Source organism: Paramisgurnus dabryanus, chromosome 7 (genome assembly GCF_030506205.2).
Source record: "Paramisgurnus dabryanus chromosome 7, PD_genome_1.1, whole genome shotgun sequence".
NCBI classification, from domain to species: Eukaryota; Metazoa; Chordata; class Actinopteri; order Cypriniformes; family Cobitidae; genus Paramisgurnus; species Paramisgurnus dabryanus.
The window spans coordinates 26,218,992-26,242,223 of NC_133343.1; the positions used below are offsets into that span (position 1 = coordinate 26,218,992).

At 35.9% G+C, this 23,232-nt stretch overlaps 1 protein-coding gene and 2 long non-coding RNA genes across 4 annotated transcripts in view; 1 reads left to right on the top strand and 2 right to left on the bottom strand.

The window, feature by feature from the left end:
* Positions 1–323: 323 nt before the first annotated feature.
* Positions 324–23,232, bottom strand: part of camkva (CaM kinase-like vesicle-associated a) — a 39,643-nt gene continuing 16,734 nt past the window's right edge. For both annotated transcript variants that reach the window (XM_065279836.2, XM_065279837.2), the window contains exons 2-11: positions 8,333–8,435; positions 7,292–7,423; positions 7,002–7,076; positions 6,626–6,764; positions 5,221–5,341; positions 5,051–5,126; positions 4,617–4,753; positions 4,455–4,533; positions 4,203–4,290; positions 324–4,123 (exon numbers count right to left, since the gene is read on the bottom strand). In XM_065279836.2, the coding sequence (XP_065135908.1) occupies positions 3,851–4,123; positions 4,203–4,290; positions 4,455–4,533; positions 4,617–4,753; positions 5,051–5,126; positions 5,221–5,341; positions 6,626–6,764; positions 7,002–7,076; positions 7,292–7,423; positions 8,333–8,427 (1,215 nt within the window). In that variant the 5' untranslated portion in view covers positions 8,428–8,435 and the 3' untranslated portion in view covers positions 324–3,850. The remainder of the gene's footprint in view (positions 4,124–4,202; positions 4,291–4,454; positions 4,534–4,616; positions 4,754–5,050; positions 5,127–5,220; positions 5,342–6,625; positions 6,765–7,001; positions 7,077–7,291; positions 7,424–8,332; positions 8,436–23,232) is intronic.
* On the top strand, positions 19,133–20,668 carry LOC141282413 (uncharacterized). The gene is made up of 3 exons (XR_012337055.1): positions 19,133–19,642; positions 20,074–20,131; positions 20,534–20,668. It is a non-coding gene; the product is annotated as an uncharacterized lncRNA (long non-coding RNA).
* Positions 20,589–22,477, bottom strand: LOC141282412 (uncharacterized). The gene is made up of 5 exons (XR_012337054.1): positions 21,889–22,477; positions 21,255–21,348; positions 21,023–21,156; positions 20,839–20,940; positions 20,589–20,728 (listed from the first exon to the last, which is right to left on the bottom strand). It is a non-coding gene; the product is annotated as an uncharacterized lncRNA (long non-coding RNA).

Here is a 23,232-nt window from a genome sequence, read left to right on the forward strand (position 1 = left end):
AATCGTGATTTATTGCATACAAAATAAAAAAAATGTTCATTGTTAATGTATACATTCACATACATATGTATATATATTTTATTTTATAAATATACCTAAATAAAATTTTTCTTAAATTCATACATGTATGTGTGTATTTATACATAATATATACACACAGTACACACAAACATATATTATGCAAACACAAACTTGTATTTTGTATGTGATTAATCACGATTAATCTTTTGACAGCCCTACTTATAATCAAATGAACAAAAGTAAATATTTTAGATTTGTTTAACGTGAAAAATAACATCTATAAGAACCACTGGGAAACCTGACACTGTCGAAAACATTTATTCTGCACATCAAGTAACAAAATACAAAAGCCACAAACATGACATAATAGGTCGAGCTGATACATGAAAGTGATGAAATACACAATTTTTCTTCAGTGTACTCGATCACTTGCCTAATTTCTTTATAGACAAGGTTTTACTTCTGCTCTGTCCCCTACATAAAACCTTTTCGCAGAAAATATATTTGAATGTTCACAGAGCGTCTTATCAAACATCATAGAGAAAATTATGACTGAAAGATTTAAATTGAACATGTTGAATGCACATAGAGGTCAAATATAATTTTTTACAATACTGCGGTAATACATTAAAACTCAGAGAAAACTTTATACACTAAGAAGTATATTTACCAAAATCCATGTAAAATAAAATTTCTGTTTGGCATCTACTTGTGTGATCACAACAGTTAAAACAAACAACAAATACATAGGCCATAATGAACACTTGTCTTAGCTACAGTGGGAATTACAGTCTAGACATCTTGATTACTCTTTCTGCACAAGTACATGATAAATAAATCCAGGGTTTTGGCAGAATACATTAATTTAACATTATGTACAGCTGCGAAATCATGTTGAGAATACAAACGACCAATGAGAGCAGATTGCTTGGCTACCTGTATGAAATATGGCAGGAACATCTTATTACCTGTATGGCGGTTTCACAGTATTACAGCAATATTCATATTGCTTCATATGTACTGCACATTAATAGACTCTCTGGAAACCTTTAGGCTTCAAAGTATCAGGCTAAATATATTCAGTATAAATGCAGTGCTCTTCAGAATACAAATACAAGGGCAAACTCAATAAAAAACAGCTACATAGTTCAAGATAATTGTATAGCAGAGCAAAAAAGTTTGATTTAGCGGAAACAAAAACAGCACATATGATAATGATGAAGTGATGGTACTTATAATAATAGAGGGATATTAAAGTTTAGTGACAGTATTATAATATTTTATTATAAAAATAATTAAACAGATGGGCTATTTAGCTACCAGGACTCTTAAAAATATAGATGCTTCACATCGATGCCATTTTTGGTTCCTCAAAGAACCATTTAGTTAAAGCACCTTTTGTGAAAGAAGCCAAAATGTCTCTTCTATGTCATTGTGAAGCACCTTAATTTTTAAGAGTGTAGTCCTGAAAAAAATTATTTACATTATTTTTCATAACTGCTTTGATAATATGCGACATATATTCTATGTAACATACCACATTTAAACCAATATAAACCAAATATTTTACATTTACTACATTTTTATTTTGTAGCCCATCATGAAAAAGTAATACATTAAACATATAACATTCTTTAAAAAATGGCAACACAGGGTTTTGACTTTAACTTTTAACAACATCAGATCTGTAGAATTTAAGGTGCATTATGTAACTTTTAGAAGGATCTCTTGACAGAAATGCAATATAATAACTATATTATCAGTGGTGTATAAAGACCTTACAAAATGAACTGTATTGTTTTTATTACCTTACATGGAAGTCACCATTTTGCGCCGTCATGTTTCTATCGTAGCCATAAGTAGTTCTATAGAGGTAATTTTGTCACTACATTGGCAGTTTCTCAATCCGAAGGCTGTAGGTCGCATTTGTAGGCTGCTGTCTTATTTCAGAATATAAATGCTTTAATATGCTTATGACTTGCGAATGTAATGCTCAGTTAACTTAAAGGGGATATTTCACAAGACTTTTTTTAAAGGTGACATAGAATGATTGAACGGGGTTTTTATCCTTGTTCTGTGATGTGACATGTAGACATAAAAGTTTTTGTTTGGGTCTGTAATGCCTTAGAAGCTTCCTAAAAACTTCTCTCAGATAGCTCTATTAGGGTGGAGGATTTTAAACAAGTGGTTTTGCACCTATTTGGCTCCCCCTACTGGCTTAACTTGCAATCTCATTACTGACTGGCTGACTTTGCTGCCACTCAAAAAATTAAGCCAATTATTTTAAAGTGGAGGGGCATTGAGATGCCTGTGATGTCATAAGCATCAGTTTTTCAGATTGGGCCGTTTTCTGGCTGACATTTCTTAAAGAGGAATTTCTATGAGACTGAGAAGTTTAGCATGTCTAGCACTTTTTGTATGTTCGTGAATGCGGGTAAACTACCATTATTCAACAAAGACAAGGTAAAAATCGTTTTTTAATTTCTGTCCCCTTTAAGATGTAAAATAAATATTTTGTGTCCCCAGAGTACATATGTGAAGTTTAAACTCAAAATACCATATAGATAATTTATTACAGCATGTTAAAATTGCCACTTTGTAGGTGTAAGCAAAAATCTGCAGTTTTGGGTGTGTCCCTTTAAATGCAAATGAGCGGATGAAATGCAAACACTGATCGGCATAATGGTCAGTTGTGCTGTCAATTATTTTCTCTCTCACTCTCTCTCCCTTTGCACTAAATGCCGGTGCTGTGGTTGGGTCGTGCAGATTAAGCGGCAGTATTATCATAATAAGATCCCCTTCTGACATCACAAGAGGAGCCAAATTTCAATGACCTATTTTTCACATGCTTGCAAAGAATTTTTTACCAAAACTAAGTTCCTGGGTTGATCTTTTTCACATTTTCTAGGTTTATAGAAGCACTGGGGAGCAAATTGTAGCACTTTAACATTGAAAAAGTCAGATATGTCCCCTTTAAATAAACCAGGCGTGATGACATATGCATCCTGCATATGCGACCTACGCAGGCTGCAGCCTTCGGATTGAGAAACGGCCATTGTCTCCGACGATGACATGTTTGTCCTGTGGCGGCTCCCGTAGCTTCACTATGCATTTCGAAAGGGAGGGGTGAGCCTGGTTGCAATTCACAGTCTCACCGCTAGATGCCGCTAAAAATCTACACAGTGGACCTTTAATTAATTACTTGTCCATGGTTTTAAATGCAACAAATTTATACTTAAAGGGACTGTAAGTAGGATTTCAAGTGTTTTATTAATCAAAATCAATGTCTTTATTCATAAATATGTCCTCATTGGTGTCAAATGACCTCTGCCAATGAACTAACTTTTCTTTGTAAGCTTAGAATTTCTTCTATTTACTTACATTGAACGGGTAAGTCCAAGGAGGCGTCCATGTCGTTCCCCCGCATTAATAAACTATAATAGCAGAGAGCAGACAAAAAGCACTAGCCTACCAATTTGTTTTCATTCAGAACACGTGAACTAGCTGAAACGGACACGGAGATCAGTGAGTACATAATGGCTATCGTAGTTGCAACACGCATTTGGAAAAGCGAGGCGCTAGAGAGCACTATTCGTTTGAATGCAAAATACAATCTCACCACTAGATGGGGGTAAATCCTACTTATTGTCCCTTTAAAGAAAATACAAATAGACTACTATTGGACTGGGAGTAATTTTTGCACAGATGAAATGTATAATGGCTATAAGCTTCTAAGCATAAGTAAATTTTGCTCCACCATTAGTTTTCAATATACTGTATATATGTTCTTCTATTAGTCACTACTGTATATTTTTCAGGATCAGTAATTTTATTCCTCTCTGGTCTCACCAGCAGGCTGCTGGGCTGTTAATATCTCTCCATTACACCGTGTGGGAACCAAGGCACCCTCTCCGTGGGCCTCTGGGTGCTCTTGACTACCCAAGGTACTGCGAGGAGGCACTGGTGTGGCAGCCAGGGGAACAGGGGTGGTGCTAGGGGTGACCGGACCTCCTGACGCTCCGAGTGCTGGACTAGATGCCCCAGAATCACTCTGATCCGGAGCCCTGAGCCTTTTCATCATGGTGGTCACACGGACAGCTTTCTGAATGAGACAATTCAGCATCTTATCAGATTACAAATCAACATAATTTAGGTTGAATGCAAAATATTTTTCATATTACCTTCCATTTGGCTTTAGCAAAGTTTTTCTCAATCTGAGCACAAACCCCATCTTTGATATTCTTGTCTGAGGCGGCATTTCCGGATATCCTAAATAACAAAATCGATTATTTCAAATGATACCTAAATAGTTTTACACGTTTCATTTTATAAGTTACATGCAAAAGTGTGGATATGTACAAAAAATGTATAGCTTGAATACACTATAAGTTTCTTTGGATAAGTGTCAATGCACATTTGAAGAGGATTTTTACCATTCATGGTTGATTGCTTCCTGTGCAGTGAGTCTCTGGTCTTGGTCCACCTCCATTAAACATGCAACTAGACTTTTTGCTGCAGTGCAGATGGTTGAATTGTTAAGTTAAAAGACAAGAAAATCTTATTTGTTTCACACATATATATATATATCATCCCACCTGAATCAGAGATGTCATCCCAATAGGGCGAGTCAAACTCGTAATCCCCAGACAGAATTTTCCGGAACAGATTCTTATCATGGTTGTCATACTCGTCATCATCTGTCTCTTCATAAAATGGCGGATTTCCTGACAGTCTGTTGGAGACACTTAATCATCAGTCATCAGTATTCAAGGAAAAGAAGCAAACACATAACACATCACTAACAACTGATTATTTGGGAGGGATTACAGACTAACAAAAAAGAATGCACACTTACAGAATGGCAATGGTGCAATATGACTACATGCAATGCTTGACCCCAAGCTCATATCAGGCACGTGACCCCATCTCTGTAGTTCTACCATTGTGTGGAAATGCAAAATGAAATGAAAGATGAATGAGGACGAATGTATCTGATCAGATAATGACTCAAACATGCAGATGAACTCACAGGATGTACATGATCACACCGATGGCCCAGCAGTCCACTGGTCGACCATATCTCTGTCTGCCAACCACCTCTGGAGCTATAGGATACACAGAAAAGGTAAATGATGAAAAATATGTGGCAATTATTAATATAAACTACAGTTTAATGAAACTATTGAGACTTTTATGTACCAAGATATTCTGGTGTGCCACACGGCTCTTTAATGAGACCATTCTCAAGTTTGGCCAGGTGAAAGTCGCTGATTACGATTTTGGAGTTCTTCAGGCGGTTGTAATAGACAAGATTTTCCAGCTGTCGGGATGAGAAGACACAGGTAGATGAGTAAATATCATATTATTTGTATGTGTGAGACAATACAGACACAAGAGTAAGAGATTCTATATTTTCGCAGTGTGATCAGGACCCAATGCGAAGCGCTTATTACACGGCTATTAACCTCAAAAATAAGGTAAGGAATATTAAATATTGATTTTAAATATTTTATTTGCAAATTTTTAATGAATGCAGACCTTTTGCGTTTACTTTCGGTTTTAAGATAAGACAAGAAATGTCACAAACACACTTTTGGTTTTAGTAAATATAATGAAGTGCTGGGCAAAGATTAATCGTGATTAATCGCATACAAAATAAAAATGCCTAGTATATGTGTGTGTACTGTGTGTAATTATTATATATATTTAAACACACACACATACATATTTATATTATTTATATTTATTTATATATCCATTAGAGATGCTTAACGATTAATCGCGATTAATCGTTAGCAGAATAAAAGTTTTTGTTTACATCATATATGTGTGTGAACTGTGTATAATAAATTTGTATAAATAAATGTACACACATGCATGTATATGTTTTAGAAATGTTTACATGTGTATATACATTTGTATATTTATGTATAATTTATATTATATATAAATATAAATACTTAATATATACATTTTTTTTCTTAAAGAATGTGTTCATATATATATATATATATATATACATATTTATTATACACAGTTTACACACATATGTGATGTAAACAAAAACTTTTATTCTGCTAACGATTAATCGCGATTAATTGTTTAGCATCCATAATATCCATTTTTATTGTTAATATATAATATAGAATATATACAAATCTAAATAAATATATATACACATGTAAATTATTCTTAAATACATACATGAATGTGTGTGTTTGTATTTATATATACATAATAATTACACACAGCACACACCCATATATTATGCAAAAAATCACTTGTATGTGATTAATCGCGATTAATCTTTGCCCAGCACTAAAAATGTCATAAATGTTATAATTTTTGTGTAATATTAAACTGTACTGTCAAAATGATTTGCAGCATCTGGGCTACCGTGTGTTAAAAGTTTTGAGCGGTTGTTCTGAGAATAACAAACATGCAAATGTCGCGACTGATCAGAATCAACCATTCCAACGAGTCGTGTAATAAGACTTTATTAAAGCATTTGATTGGATTTAAAATGTGGAAATCCTAACACCGAATGTTCTGTGGGTGTTATTCTACCTGGTGACCATTAGATGGAAGTAAAGGCCTAAATCACCTTTAGGTTTCTGTGGACGATGCGGAGAGAGTGGAGATATGCCACAGCCTCCAACACCTGCCGTATCACATTGCTGGTGTCGCGTTCTGAGTAGTAGCCCTGGTCTAGGATCCAGTCAAACACCTCCCTGCCTGTGGCCCTTCAATAAAAAAAGACAAATGTTTATGAGAGAGTCAAAATGGTCCACACGGGAACAATACAACACATGTTGCAGACCAACCGTAGATGTCTATTTTGTAGTTAACACAAGATTTAAAAACGATTGGGCTGCAAAAATGTCTTAAATTGAGTGAAATGTATCTATTAATGTATTCATGCACTTTTGTATCTTCTCTTTAACACACACACACATACATACAAATCCCGAAGCACTTACAGTTCCAAAAAGAGGAAGTATTCTTTTCTTGTCTCAAAGACATCGACCAGCTGCAGGATATTATGATGTTTCACCCTGCGGCGAGAGAGAGGGAGAGAGAGAAAGTGAGATAAACTGTAATTCTGTCAATGGAAGTGCAGAAAGCAGAAAGAGCTGAAGTCTATCTGCAAAAATAAAATCATTTGCATCATAAACAGTTGCATCATAAACGTAACACAAGGCACCATCTGCGAGTGCCTTTCTTTAATATAAAAACTAGGTTGTATAAATAAACTGCGCAGAAATCCTACATTTTCAGGATGAGGATCTCGTTTTTGGCAGCTTTCCGTACTTTTCTCCCGTCTTTCTTCAGGAACTTTTTACAGGTGTACATTTTCAAGGTGTTTTTGTCCTTCGCCCTGAATATTTCACAAAACTCCTCCCTGTTTAGAGGGATGAGAAACACTCTCTTGTAAGTTGCATCTACAGTACACTATTTGATCAAAACATCTGGACACACAAACATCACAATAGACTTCACTAGAATTTAGGTTTGGAATTAAAAGGAGGGAGTCCACGTACATTATCTCTGGACAAAGTGTTTAAAGGTGCCAAAGAATGTACAGTATTGATACAATATGTTACATTGTTCTTTAATATCTACATAGAAGGTAACTTCATTAACTCTTTTTTTCCTGCCAGTGACAAGTATTTCCGGCTTTCCACAATACCGCTATTATCCATTAGGCGCAACTTATAAAATATATCTTCCGCAACTTATAAAACCCAGATGTATCGCCTATAGGGCAAACAGCTGTATGTCCATGTAAGTTTTGAGGATCGCAGGTTTTTGCAAAAAAAATTGTGTTTTTGAAGAAACCTACCCATATTTGAGAGGTGATAAAAAGAGAACTAATGAAGGTAGGATTAAACATTTTTTTTTTTTTTTTTGAAAGCAGAGGATCTTTTCTTTCATTTGATATATTGTATGTTTATATATTTAATGAAGAAAATTTTTTGGAAGGCGGGGGGATGCTGGCGGGGAAAGAGTTAAGTGCAAAAGTGATCCAGATCCATTGCAATTAATTTAATGTGTAATTTAATGATGGGGCGTACATCGCAATTGTACTGTCACAGTCGGTATGTTGAAATTGGCCTGTTTTCCAGCTGTCTTTTACATGCACAAGGTTTCCATAATAGGGAGGAAACAATTGTGTTTTAGGCTCACGCTATGACTTTACCATGTACAGAACTCCTATTTTTTATCTATGCCTTTGTAAATACAGTTTTACATTCTATGGCATCTTTAAATAGGCTATGAGAAGCAAAGAAATGCATAGATTTATACTCACGTTTTCACTACCTGTCCCAGGTCATATTTATCGGTGACCTCTGAAGGACTGTTATAATCCTTCTTCTCTCCCAGTGTCAAACAGCCAAATGGCATGGCTGCTTCTGCAAGCACAACCAAACACAAAACAAGATCTATTTAACATGAATAGGAAGTTTTGTTGAGAAAATTGTAGCTCAGTTGGTCATTAGCAGCACAAAGGTTGTAAATTCGATTCCCAGGGAACGTACATACTGATGAAAATACGTAAAGCTGCAATGCACTGTAAGCTGCTTTGGATAAAACAAATTATTTAATAGCAATGTGGATTCATTATATGACATTTTATCAGGACGTGGGTGAAGCTGAGGTGGCTGGTTGCTGAAACCACACCCACTAGCTCGACAGTAGTGACGTCACTCAAGTGGCCACGCCCTTAATTATGCCGAGGCTTAATATAATTTAAACAGATGAGTGCAAAAATATTCACCCCCTCACAGTTGCCATAAAAGGCAAAAGTAGCTATACAGACCCAAAACACTTTTTCCCCCAAATTTGTTTTTAATGTAAAGTTGGGCATTTTAACATGGAGGTCTATGTGAATTGACTCCCTTTTGGAGCCAGCCTCTAGTGGCTGGTCAATGAATTGCAGTTTACGCCACTTCCGTATTGGCTACATCAGAAAGATCACAAGGTTGCCCTCGGGTCCAGACCCCTCTAAGGGGGCCGATATGCTATGAGCTTAAATAAAGATGCATAAAATGTTACACAATAATGTTTTCCCAAGTCTGTCAAAGCACAATACAGTTATGACTAGAGAATTTTGTTGGTGATGTTTCAGTGCACATTTTAATTGTACATGTGTTGAAAGGATGCCGATGTGCGTGTTGATGATGGTGTGAATGAATTATGTATTTTGCCGTGAGGCCTTGAGATTCCCCTCCACATTCATTGACAATTAAAACACGCAGTCGGTTCTTATTTTTTCTTTCAATGAGCTGCGAGTCATTAGCACGACCCTGACTGTCTTCTCTCTTACGAAGCCAAACTTAGAGGAAGGAATAAATTCTCATTTAACTGAGAGCAAAAGTTAGAGAGAAAGCGAGGGAGAGAGAGATTTGGCAGACAGCGCACTCATAAACACACATGAATAAGGCCTATTATGGCAATTTATTCCTAAAGTTACAACTTGCACTTGTGGCAGGAAGAAGATCTGTTCTTCGAACATGCAGTACTCATGCTTTTATAGGACAGTTCTGTAAGCATGCAATGGCAATGGAGAACAGAGATGACATTTATTTAACAGTATTAAACTGTTTGATATGAAACAGAGATGTTGGATTGTGAATTTAGCATAAATCCAACACATTTTACTGTTGTAATGTGACATACAGGATGTAAGATGAAAAGTAGGAGTTTTATATTAGATTGGAGCACAGTGTTGCCAAGTCTGATGTTTCCAGCAGAATTGGGGTACTTTTAAACGGTTGCCACAGGTTGTTTTTTGGTCGTCCACAGGTTGAAGGTTGATTTTTTGTTCATCTGCTGTCTATCTTAACCCAGCAAGCAAAAGCCGTCATTTCACTATCTAGGTTAACTATATATAGACCCGTTCCAACTATGAGTAACCCCCTTCTAGCCAAAATAAATGTACATTTGGTTACATGTCGTTTGTGCAAAAAAAAACTTGCAAGATGTGTGATATTCCACAAAGTCAACAGTGATTACAAGGTGTTTGGTTTCATTTATTTTTTTATTTCATTTATTTTGGGCTATATGGTTAGTAGGGGTGTAACAATCAGGCACGTGCACAGATAGGGCTCAACCTGTGTAGAACACATGCCCTTTTTGTCCTTACACTCCGAAGTGCCCTTTTTTTCTAAAGAATTTGATTAGATTTTTTTTATTTTCTTTAATAAATCAATGCTATTGGTAACCCTTTACGTATGTCTGTCTGTTTTACAAATATATTTATCAAATAAAAGTTATTAAAAAACAAAATCTTTTTGTATCCGCTCAAACTGTCAGTCAAACCTCTTAACTCCGCCCCCTGATTGCGACGAGCTGAAGTTCCACAGCAGAGCAGCTGAACGTCTTGCAACGGTAAATAAATATATTGTTGTTTGAGTACAATGCCGTCTCATTACGAAAGAAACACTAGTATGTCTATAACGGCGCATGTTTTATAAATTTGAGCAGGGCCGGTTTAGACGAGATTGGGCGAGAGGGCAATCAGGGAGGCACCAAGGGCTCCAAACTGTGACCAAAATGAGTTTTTGACACAGCGCGAGCAGTTTTCACTGCTGTTCACGCATGTGCAGGGCACCCGTGACAACAATACGGAATGCAGGATCGGGTTTTACCGCTTATTTGAATGACGCGTCTCAATCGTTTACCGATGGGTCTAACGTTACGCAGCCCGGGTGAACCGCGAGAAGATGCGCCCGCGCGGGTTTAAAATTAAACATTGCAGAGATGAGAGATAGAGAAAACTTCTAGCCTACATTAACACCAAAAACATTACAGATAGAAACACACAGTTAAGGAAAACTGTGGATATCATAGAAGATGAGAAACTTGTAAAGGATACAAGTATGTGTATTGCCCTGCCACTCATCTCATTACAAAATGCTATCTGGATATTTATGTATCTTATGCCTAGATATAGCCAAGTGGGCTGTATGATTCTTTAGTTCATAACTTTTTATTCTGAAATCAACTGCACAAAGTTTAGTCTGTTTAGTATTTTTCAGTAATGCAGTTCTTTTGGGAAAATGTGAATAATTGCAGGCTGATTTAAGGTGTGCTCAAAATTTTCTGCTTGCGCTTTAAACATTTTCTGTCAGGGGCTACAGTGCTCCAAATCACCAAAAAGTTAGCCCTGAATGACTAGACTAAATTTTTTATACATTTTCATTGCTGGCTTATTTTAAGGAAAGTGTAGTTCACGAGAGAGAACAACCAACCTAAGTGCACCTTCAAGAGACCAACGTTCCTGGTCCTCAGCACAGTTTTTGCCAGGTAGGCAGATACATGTTGGATATGCTAATGGTATGGCTAATAGAATAGTATTTTACTATATTTTTTTGATCTTAAATCTCATATTTCCCCTCTTATCAATGACATACATAAACATGTTAACCAAATAATAAAAATTAGATCATAAAACCAAAAATAATAGCTTTTTTCCTCAAACATATTTTTATTTAACTTTATGTATGCAAAGCAGAGGAAAAAAATGAAAATTAATATATTACACAATTAAATAAGAGGGAGTACACAAGAGCAGTTCACAAACACATGACTACAAATAGGCCTAATACAGACAAACACCCAGGAGGCAAATTGTTAAAGCCAACTTAGAAGGCCAGATATCCTTATAATGCCATAAAATGTCATTTTTCATTCATTAATAGGGAATTTTTCAATCATTAATAGTAAATAAATATAACGTTTTTAAGACGATTATTATGTGCTATTTATTTGGGGGGGGTGCCCTTTTTCAGTTTCAGCACATGCCCCTCAAAAGGTCTGTGCACGGCCCTGGTAACAATACATCTATACGGATCGATACATCGATTTTATATCTAACGATCCGATGCTCCATGCCACTTGTAAAAAATCAATTTGAGGTATCTTTATGTTGACACCCTCCACGTCCTCATTCCTTGACATAACGTCTACCTACCGCCAAAGTGCGCATTTTTGTTTAGTTACATCTGCTAGCGTCAGCAAGTGCTTTATTATTTATATTAATTTATTTTTCAATTTAATTTTTTTTCTAAAACTACTTCAGTAATTGTCACTATTGCACTATTAGGGTGGGGGATTTTAAACAAGTGGTTTTGCACCTATTTGGCTCCCCCTAGTGGCTTAACTTGCAATCTCATTACTGATTGTCTGACTTTGCTGCCCCTCAAAAAATGTAGCCAATTATTTTAAAGTGGAGGGGCAGGGAGATGCCTGTGATGTCATAAGCATCAGTTTTTCAGATTGGGCCGTTTTCTGGCTGACATTTCTAAAAGAGGAATATCTATGAGTTGTTTAGCATATCTAGCACTTTTTGTATGTTCGTGAATGCGGGTAGACTACTATTATTCAACAAAGACAAGGTAAAAATGGTTTTTCATTCTCTGTCCCCTTTAAAAAAAATGTGTTAGTTTTAAAAAAATGTATTTTTGTTAGTTTGTTGTTGTAAATGTTCCAGTTGGATTGAGATTGTGACATTTTCAATTAAACGTTCATGTTATATATTTTGGTTGCATTTCTAAGTAAAAATGTAACTGCTTAACTAGGCACGTAACATAAAATATCGATAATCTGTATCATATCGAACTGTAATAACATAAAAAAGTGTTTGATGTATCTGCAAAAATCGCACCGTTGGCGGAGAAAATCAAATTGTTTTATCGAATCGTAATTAACTGTCTGAATTTACATCCCTAATGGTTAGATGTCTATAAAATTTTCTCTGACAGCCCAAATTTAGTTTTAGCCTAGACATCCAGGCTGTGTTTGGACAGCTATTAGACATCTTTTAAAGCAAAATAGAAAAATTGTCACTTGGACGGTACCCTTTCAAAAAGTACATATTGAGGTACAAGGAGAGCATATTAGTACCTTAAAGATGCATATTAGTATACATATTTGTATGAAATGTATACATATCTGTACCTAATGGTACATATTAGGACCTTTTTAAAGGGTACTGCCCCAGTGACAGCTGGCTGGGTACATATTTAAAAAAAAAACAGTGTGGCATGATTATGACCTTTTGTATGATATCAGACTATGTTTATAATTACCTACATACAGGTATTTTTAAGAATAAATTGTCTTAAAGGGGACATTTCACAAGACTTTTTTAAGATGTCAAATAAATCTTTGGTGTCCTCAAAGTACGTATGTGATTTAGCTCAAAATACCATAAAGATTTATTATTACATGTATGTGTGAGCAAAAATGTGCCGTTTTGAGTGTGTCCTTTAAAATGCAAATGAGCTGATCTCTGCACCAAATGGCAGTGCTGTGGTGCAGATTAAGGGGTGACATCATAAGGGGAGCCAAATTTCAATGAAGTATTTTTTCACATGCTTGCAGAGAACAGTTTACCAAAACTAAATACTGGGTAAATCTTTTTAACAATTTCTAGGTTTTCAAAAGCATGGGGACCCAATTATAGCACTTAAACATGGAAAAGGTCAGATTTTCATGGTATGTCCCCTAAAATGCATAAAAGAATGTAAAATATGTATTTTAGCATGTTTAGGGGGTGGCTTATTTTTAGTCTTGACGTTTGGCATAAGGTCATTAGGCTATTTTTGCGCTAGTTTGATTGGCCATTATAGGGCCCTATAATTTCCACGATCATGGAATCGCGGACGGAATCGTGGAATTGGCTAATTAACACGGAATCTAGTATTAACGCGGAATTTTACATATTTTGAATAAAATTATGTTTTTGTGTGGGAGACGAACGTATGTCTGGGGAAATGCAGACCGGGGGAAGTAAATCTGGGCGACACGCCCCCTCCCGTCGTTTCAGACCCCCTCCAAAACACTGAAACCATGGCGAAGCGGCTCTCCACGACTCTGCTTTCGTCAGCGAAAAAATTTAGAAATTCGACGCTAAGCACTTAGTTCCGAGCAGGTCTCACATGACTTTTATGTGACCGGAGAACTGTTATTTTGTAAGTTTTGTCAACACTCTGTTCACGGTGAGCGCAAAGATACATGCACTCATCCACGTCTGTCCACTGCATCTCTCACGTGCACGCTCTCACGCATCTGTCCGAAGTGCGAACACAAATCCTCATGTATTTGTTCAGTTTTATGCATTTCAAGCGAGCTGAGATAAACTAACTATCCTTCGCATTTAACATATAATCATCTGCATCATGGCGTCGCTCTCTGTCTCTCTTTCGCTCGCACGTGCAAAGAGCTGCGTGCTCATGCTGTCCTAAGTCAGATCACAATCCTGTGTATGTTTGTAAAGTTATATGCATTTCAAGCGATTGTGTAAAAAAAAATATGGATCGCGTTTCGCTGGATTGATGTGTTTAAGGCACTTCTGAAGGCACCACTGCTTTGACACCTTGTTGTAGCCTCCTGCAACAACAATAAACAATGAATTGAATTGAATTGTGCGTGTGCACGCGTGCGTGTGTATGTGCGTGTGTAAATGCATCTTTTATAGTCATTAAGTAATCCTGTTAGCCAGTTTTTCCCAAAATCATTTACATTTTAATCATTAACATTAAAGACACACTCTTTTATGACTACAATAACAGTAAAGGGTAAAAAATGTAATTGCCAAAAATTAAAACAGATAAAACGGAATTTGCAAAAATTAAAACGGAGAAAAGGGAATTTGGGAAAAAATAAAACGGAATTTGGGAAAAAATTAAACAGATTTTATAGGGCCCTACCATTAGGCTGGTTTTGTTGCACAGACCTGGCAACCCCATTGAAGTCGCACATGGATTTGTTTTGACTGTCACAAACAGACAGAATTGTCTTATTCGCCCCATGATCGATCAGCCTTGGAAAGCTTGATGGCTTATCATTTTTCTCTTGTATTAGTTATTTCTTTATTCTTAGCCAATTCTGGAGATATTCAGAGGCTTTTTTCCATTGGCAATAACCCTAACAACATTTTACATAATACTAACTAGCGTAACAACCACAGAAGAACAAAAGACTAGAGCTCAAATCTAAAAGAACTATGCAGGGCCTGAAAATGTACAGGCTGGTGTTCACCTACCTTAGGCTAAAGTCATGTGATAATCTGATTTAATCATCAAATAACAGTCTGTTATCTAAACCACAAGTCCCTTTGCTATAAATGTCACTTAGTGATTTGCAAGCTGAGACGATAGATATTATCTGCTGCTGTATAGTTGTATAATAAAACAAACCATACAATGAAATGGAATCACACAAACAAGCAATTACACATCAGGCTGGTGTCATTATGCAATACAATTATACTAACCAACACTGTTCATACAAATACGGTCAGATCTCAATCTCTTTAGTGTTCCACTTAATAATTAGGCACATTTTGCTTCCCCTGCAAATGATCTGGGTTCAGAATCCTTACATAGAATATATGTATAATTTGTAATGTAATCAAACAAACCGTGACACTGGTTTGTTTATTAAGGTGTTAAGCTTTAACAACATTCAACAACAAAGAACCGCAAGAAAAGTCGGCAGAATAGTTCACATGCACCTCACATCATCTCTGAACTCTGCTAGGCTTGATCTTACACTGCAACTCTTTTCTTTGATGTTACAGTACAGAAAACATCCTATTTTCTCTCCTCCACTCTCCCAGAATAGTCGAGAAGACTGAAGCATCATTACCACCCAGCATCACCGACCAAAAAAGTCCATTCCTGATATCCACAGTAAAGGAGGCATTACAAAAATTATAGGCTGAGAGTGAAGCTGTTTGCTTTAGTCGTCACAGGAGCACCGAGGTCTCTAATTAATCTCCCCTTGGCTCTGGAAGGGCAATGCATGGTAATGAGATGAGAAACGCAGTTTAAAGACTAAAGAGAACAGAGAAGGTGCCTAAAACTATCCATTAAGAAATCAAATTGGTACTGATGTATCTAGTGTGCATTTTGCTCGAGTGGTTTTGGAAAACTTTGTGAGGTTTATTCGCCTGTGGTACGGTACATTATATAGGAAAGCAAATTGCTCTCTACACTTTTATTTTTTTCAGTGATGATAATAAAGATACACTAAGCAACATTGTTCACTATATTAACGCAATTACCAATACAACAGGGGTTAGGCCGAGACATATTGAGGGTCTCCTCCCCTTCTTAAAAAAAGCTTAGTTTATCTCACAGCCTGGAAACTGATGAGAAGTGGAAGTGCAGAATGATGTCATAAAAATCGCTTGTTCATACTTACAAAGATAAGAGACTGTAAGTTTTGAATACTTATATCTTATAAATGTGATGTTTTGTTGATGTTGATGTTTTGTAGCGCAATACTGTAAAAATGCCTTGTTGCACTTAAAGGATTAGTCAATTCTTAAAAAAAATCCAGATAATTTACTCACCACCATGTCATCCAAAATGTTGATGTCTTTCTTTGTTCAGTAGAGAAGAAATTATGTTTTTTGAGGAAAACATTCCGGGATTTTTCAAATTTTAATGGACTTTAATGGACCCCAACACTTCGACATCATTAGGCAATTACGTGAGGTCGGGCTGGCTCGTCACACAGACGGAGGACGAAGAGAAGTTGTGGTTTAAAAGTGCATATTTTTTATTTTTCTTGCCAAAAATGACAATCGTTTCGCTGGAAAAGACCATTATGCCTCGTTTTGGGATTGTTTAGAGTCCTTTGAAACTGCAAATTTAAACTGCATTAAAACTGTTGAGTGTTGGGGTCCATTAAAAAAACATAATTTCATAAATAAATGGACTAATCCTTTAAATTAATAATCACTTTAAATTTTATTGTCACGATAATAAAATTTGTCTGACGGTTAAATGCCTAATAAATTGTGACGATTATGACAATTAATTTGTTAATTGCTTTATTGCTTTGACATTTAATTCTCATAAATGTTTTTGTTTGTTCATGAAATAATTTTCACACATTGTTGTGTGGTTTATTATAATGTATTAAAATTGACACTTTGTAGGTGTGAGCAAAAATTAGCCGTTTGGGGTGTGTCCTTTAAAATGCAAATGAACTGATCTCTGCACTAAATGGTAGTGCTGTGGTTGGATAGTACAGATTAAGGGGGGGCATTATCCCCTTCTGACATCACAAGGGGAGCCAAATTTCAATGACCTATTTTTTACGTGCTTGCAGAGAATGGTTTACTTGGTTGATGTTTTTCACATTTTCTAGGTTGATAGAAGCACTTGGGACCCAATTATAGCACGTAAACATAAATAAAGTCAGACTTTTATGATATGTCCCATTTAAATCTTTTTCAAGGTTTACCTGGCAGTAAATATTAATACAAATAACACATATTTAAAAGTAATTAGTTAATGAATATATCTTTCAAAAACTGAAAATTCTTCATAAGAAATAAACACAATAAAGTGTCAAAATAACTGAAAATAAAAATGTAATCAAAATAAACTGACTATACCAAAACAGGCCTTAGTAGCCAATCCTACTAAGGTCATATTAGTACTGGACCACACATTAGTTCCTTACAAATCCTTAAAGGGACACTTCACCCATTTGCACTTTGTATAGTTAGAAACTCAGTCACATTTTTTAATGGTCATGCATCATTCCCTCCGTTTCCCCTGAGACAGGAGAAATATGGATTTCAGTGTTGTACTTCCTTCTTTCAATAATGTAAAAATCATCATTTTGCATCATTGAAAGAAGGAAGTCCTTTGTAGAGGGGGTGAGACAAACACTCCTTTTCTCGGTCAAATAGGCACCAAATTCTAAATTTATGTTACATTTCGACTACAAATATGATCCACTTTTAATAAAGATTAATGTTTCCACGGGTGAAATGTTCCTTTAAGAATAGCAACATTTACTTCTCTAAATTTGTTATTGATGTTCTGGAAATCATTTTTTTACCCGGCAGTTCATACTGCCTATCAAAGTTTTACAGCATTTTTTTAAATGCTGTTTTTCCACTGTATTGAATGACTTTGCAATGTATCGTGTTACACTGTCAGTTAGGAAGCGCAATCTGATACTGTCTCATTTATACAGGCACTGCAGCTCCCCCTTGTGTTTTTTAAAGAGATGTGCAATCATTGCGGTGATCTGAAATCATCGTGATGAGGTCGAACAATTTTGATGAGACGATTATTTAATAATTGTGACAGCCCTATTAATAAACTTGAATTAACATTATATTTCAACTTTATTGACTAGTGACAAGTTGCTATAAAATATAAAAATAAAGATGAATTATTAGCTTAAGCTATTTGAACTTTATTTTTTATAAAACTCCTTACTAGTCAAGAAAGTTTAAATTAATTGTTTATTCAAATGGATTAAATAAAACATTTAAGTGCAACAAGGAATTTTTACAGTGTAGATATCCTTAACCTATTCACATAAAAAAAACTTTAATCACAATTTTGCTTTCATGGGGATTTTAGCAACAACATAAAAATATAAAAGGATTATTTTAGATTTTCCAAATTACATGTTTTACTGTACTTTAAAGCGGAAGTCCACCCTAAAACAACATTATGCTCCAACACTATATTTCATGCCATATATGTAGTTGATTGTGCTGCCATCAAATGTACTAACTCCATATAAAAAATTAAAGCTTTTAACTGCTACAGTAACGGTGATTTGACGCGTCATCAAATCACCGGAAGAAAAATGCACGACTACATTAATTCTGAATGTTCTAAATGGGGGCGGGTCTTGAGGCGAGATGATTGACAGTAGATGATAACGTTTTTGATTGACAGCTGCACAGGAGCTAACGTTAGCTTGCTTTGCTCGTGTTTATAATAACAACAACATGATAATAACTTTCTACGTAGTATGTTTACCGTAGTTACACAAAACAAGCAACAACTAAGCCAAATGATGTTTTAGATATTTTAACAATTTTACATTACCTGAGTCCGCGGAAAAACTGGGCTGAAAACAGTACTCAAAATCTTCCTGACGAAAGTGCTGGCTGCATATTCAAAGTAGTGTAGTGGTGGGTCAGCTGAGGGTCGCGTTGATGTCAACAATAAAAACTCCCGGTGGCCTGAATTTGTTGTCCTTACATCCACATACTGCACAGGTTCTAGTCATCTTTTATCGAGGGCTTTGGTGATTTCCCCCTCAGAGACGGTTAAAGAGCACCAATTATGCTAATAAATGAGCACGTTAGCACGTTATTGTAATATCCCATAGTACATACATGTTATTAAAACTTGAACTAATGCACTGTGAGTCTTATAAATTGCTTACATACCTCACCGATTTCCCACTGTCTGGAAAACGCTCGGTTTAGTTCCTGTCTCCGCCTCCCAAAATGTCTAGTGTATTCGGATTGGTCAGATGACTACTCAACTGTTATTGGTCAACTGGGTTCGGCGTGTGTTTGAAAGGTTACGCCCCTGACTACGCGTGGGTTTTCCGGTTCTGACTGAGAGTCACAGGCAACGTAAACAAGCGCTATATTTCTCTATAAACGATGGTGTCTGTACTGCCTTACCACTTCAAGCTCGATCCAGAGAGTTCAGACGGCGTTACGATATAAACGATCTCCGTCAATTAACGCGATTGGATTTAACTTTTTTAGGTGTCCTTAGCTCTGCCAGAATGCTAAACGAAGACGAAAATGTGTTGCAAAGACATCCAAAAGGTAATTATAACGTACTACATTACTTTGCAAACTATATGGAAACACCAAATGTAGCACATAGAAAGTATTTTTTTGAAATGATTATAAAACTATTTCACTTATTAACATTATTTACTATAGTAAACTTTATTAAAAAAGCCTGCTTACATACTATATTACTGTGCAAACTATATGGAAACACCAAATGTAGCACATAGAAAGTATTTGTTGAAATGATTATAAAACTATTTCATTTGTTAACATTATTTTACTATAGTAAACTGTATTATAAAAGACTGTTTACATACTATATCACTGTGCAAACTATATGGAAACACCAAATGTAGCACAAAGAAAGTATTAATTGAAATGAATGTTCTACATTATTTCACTATGGGAAACTTTATTATGAAAAACTGCTTACTTATAAGTGCTATGTTTTTACTTATTAGGTTTTAAGGAGAATGCAACAGGTTCCAGGGCCTCTTACCTGCGTGATTCATCATCCAGGTTTTGCACAAATTGTCTAAATCCCTACACACAGAACATTTATTGTACCGACTATAAGCCTTTGAGGTGCAGGACTAGATTAAGTTTTATTACATTTTTAAACCAATAACACTAAAGTATCATTATAGTAACAAAATACCCAAAAGAACAAAAGATGTAACTTTAAAGAAAATATAATAGTCAGTCAAAAGTTTTATTTATTTATTACAAATATATATTTAAATGTTAAACAATATACAAATAAACATACTTTAGTAACCATATTGTGCTCTTGTTTCAAAAATTTTTCAATTCATTTCTTACAGCTATCTATTCAGATAAATGGCATATCAAAGCTTTGTCAGCTGGTGCTATTTAAGACGACACTATAAGGTTATCATCCTGTCGTGTGTTGTTCTCCAGATACGCTTGGAGCTTCCTGATCAGATCGGTCACAATTTTGGCTTTCGATGACCCCTGCACTGAAGATGGCATGCAATCACGTCCTCCTTTGAAGGTCTCTCAAACTGTGATGCCAGGTCCATTGGAATCGGGGTTTCCTTCAGCTTATCTTCAAATACCTCATCAAACACAAGCCTGATCACATCCTCCACATAACTGTAGAAATATTGCAGTCAATAAATCTTTTGTTTTGATCATTTATTTCCCTGCTTCATACATTAAGTTTTTAATTATGAATGTATTTGAAATAAAACATTACTGCTTACGGTATGTCACTTGTGTGTTTTGGGAACATAGCCTTGTACTTTCCCTCCTGCTTTTGTTACGGCTTGGTGACATTGTAATGGATGGCTGCAAGGTACACATACCTGTAAAATATAAACAAGCAATTAATTTATTGTAAAAGTAAATACTACTTTATTTAACAAAGTTACTAAAATACTTATATACCTGCACAGCATTCCAATAAATGAGAAAATCAAAATTTTTTTGCTGCAAATCTGAAATCTCAGGCTACGGACGGCAAAGGCATCCACTGATGATGGTGATGGAAACATTGTGAAACGATGCTACTGCCTGGGTTCCTATGATTATGCAGAGAAAAAAAACTTTGTCATCATCAGTTATACATCTAAGACTGGTAGTGGTTTCACTAGCTAAATACATCATGTGTGTTACACACCTTTGCTCCTCATATGCCAGTCTGACTCCTTGTACTGTGTGTTATGATGTTGCATGTTTGCATACAGTGTAGAAGGATGTGTCCAGCTGCGAATCTAAGATATAGACAAATAAAACAAACATGTATTCAGTCAAAAAGACATATTATAACAATAGAGTACCATGACTGTAAATCGTTAGACTATTCATTAAAACGTTAATGTATTACATATTCCATGGCCCAACATTAGCAACACACATTACGTGTTTACTTCGTTTCAAAATCTAAGAAAGCTTCAAGTAAATACAACAGTAAAATACATATAACTTTAAACAAATCATCTGTACTTAGAGTTTCTTGAGTTTGATCATGAGAACAAATTTTACTGGTAACAGTTTAGCTGGCATTTGTATTTGTATTTAGCTTAGCAACTTAGCAAGTTTGTAAACATGTCTAAACCAACATCGATAAAAAAAACGATAGTCTGCATAATTCAACATACACGTGTGTAAATATGGTAGGCCTACGTTGTTTATGAAATACAGTATTACAACACAAGACAATTAGCTTGCAAGCTTAGCTCTACACGCACATTATGTTAATCTCCGGTTACGTAACGTACAGTAAAAGGCAAATAATAAACGTGAATACTTACAGCCTGTGATCCAGAAGTGCACAGTAATCCAACTTTCAAGAGGAGACCTCGCGCAAATCCAGCTTTGGTTCATGAGAAGCAGTTATTGTGAAAACTCCGTGAACAACTTCTGACTGGATTTTTCCGGAACCGTATTAAACATGATGTCCTCTGTGTAAGTCCATAAAGTGCTATTTTGCCCTCGCATCTAAAGAGACAGCGTCTACTCGAGAGATTTAATCGCTTAAACAATGAAACAAGAGTTTGCAAACAGAGTAAAAGCAGGGACTCCCAACCTCCGCCATTTTAGCTCTCTTCTGACTCGGCGCTCCCCACCCTCGTCTTTGAGGGCGTACCCAAGCAAAGCAGAGAGGGCTGAACTATGATAATGTTGGTCTTATCTACGTCACTAATCCCAGGAAGTAAACTGTTGCCTACAATCCGAGTGTTTTTTGTAGTCCTCGAACGTTAGAGACGATAACTCGCGTCATCGTTTTCTTTGAGGTATGTACTTTTTGAATATCGTTAGCATGTACTAATGCACACTTACACACAAAAGGATGTTTAAAAACGTGTATCCCATAATAGGTGCTCTTTAAAGCGGAGTTACTCTTTGGATGGGTTCGTCTGCCGGCTAACTTCAAGTTGACTTGAGTTGATTTGAGAGCTAGTTGAGCGGTAAAAGAAGTTATTAGGCTTGTTCAACTTCATGTGGCGTTGCAAGAATCGACAGCGGGATGACGTCAAAGTACCGCGAGAGCGATTCGCGAAATCATACGGAGGAGTTTGCTTTTAAATCCCTTTCGCGGAACCTTGACGTCATCCAGCTGTCGGTTCCTGCGGCGCCGCATGAAGTCAAACAAACCTGACGACTGCATCGAACAGTGGTTAGTGGGTGGAGCTAATGACTCAGTTTCGCGCAGTGCATTCTGGTTAATTGTGTCCATTAAAGACCGTTACGAAAATTCCGCTTCAACACACTATCAATCTAATAATCGAAATCGTGCAAATTTATTTATTTTTCCTCATGTATAATGCAAAGTGGACATAAATTACCCGTGATAAACAGGCTAAAATGTCTAGATTGGACTTCCCCTTTAAGGTTGTATTTGTTAACGTTAGAAAATGCATAAGCTAACATGAAATAACAGTGAACAATATAGTATATACGTTAGTTAATGCCAGTTGATCATGTTAGTTCATTGTAACTCATGTTAACAACTTTTGATTTTAAAAATATATTAGTAAATGCTAAACTTAACATGAACTAAGATGAATAAATGCTGCAGAAGTGTTGTTCATTGTTAATTCATTAGATAATGAATTAACTACTGTCAACAAATACAGACTTATTGAATCAAAATC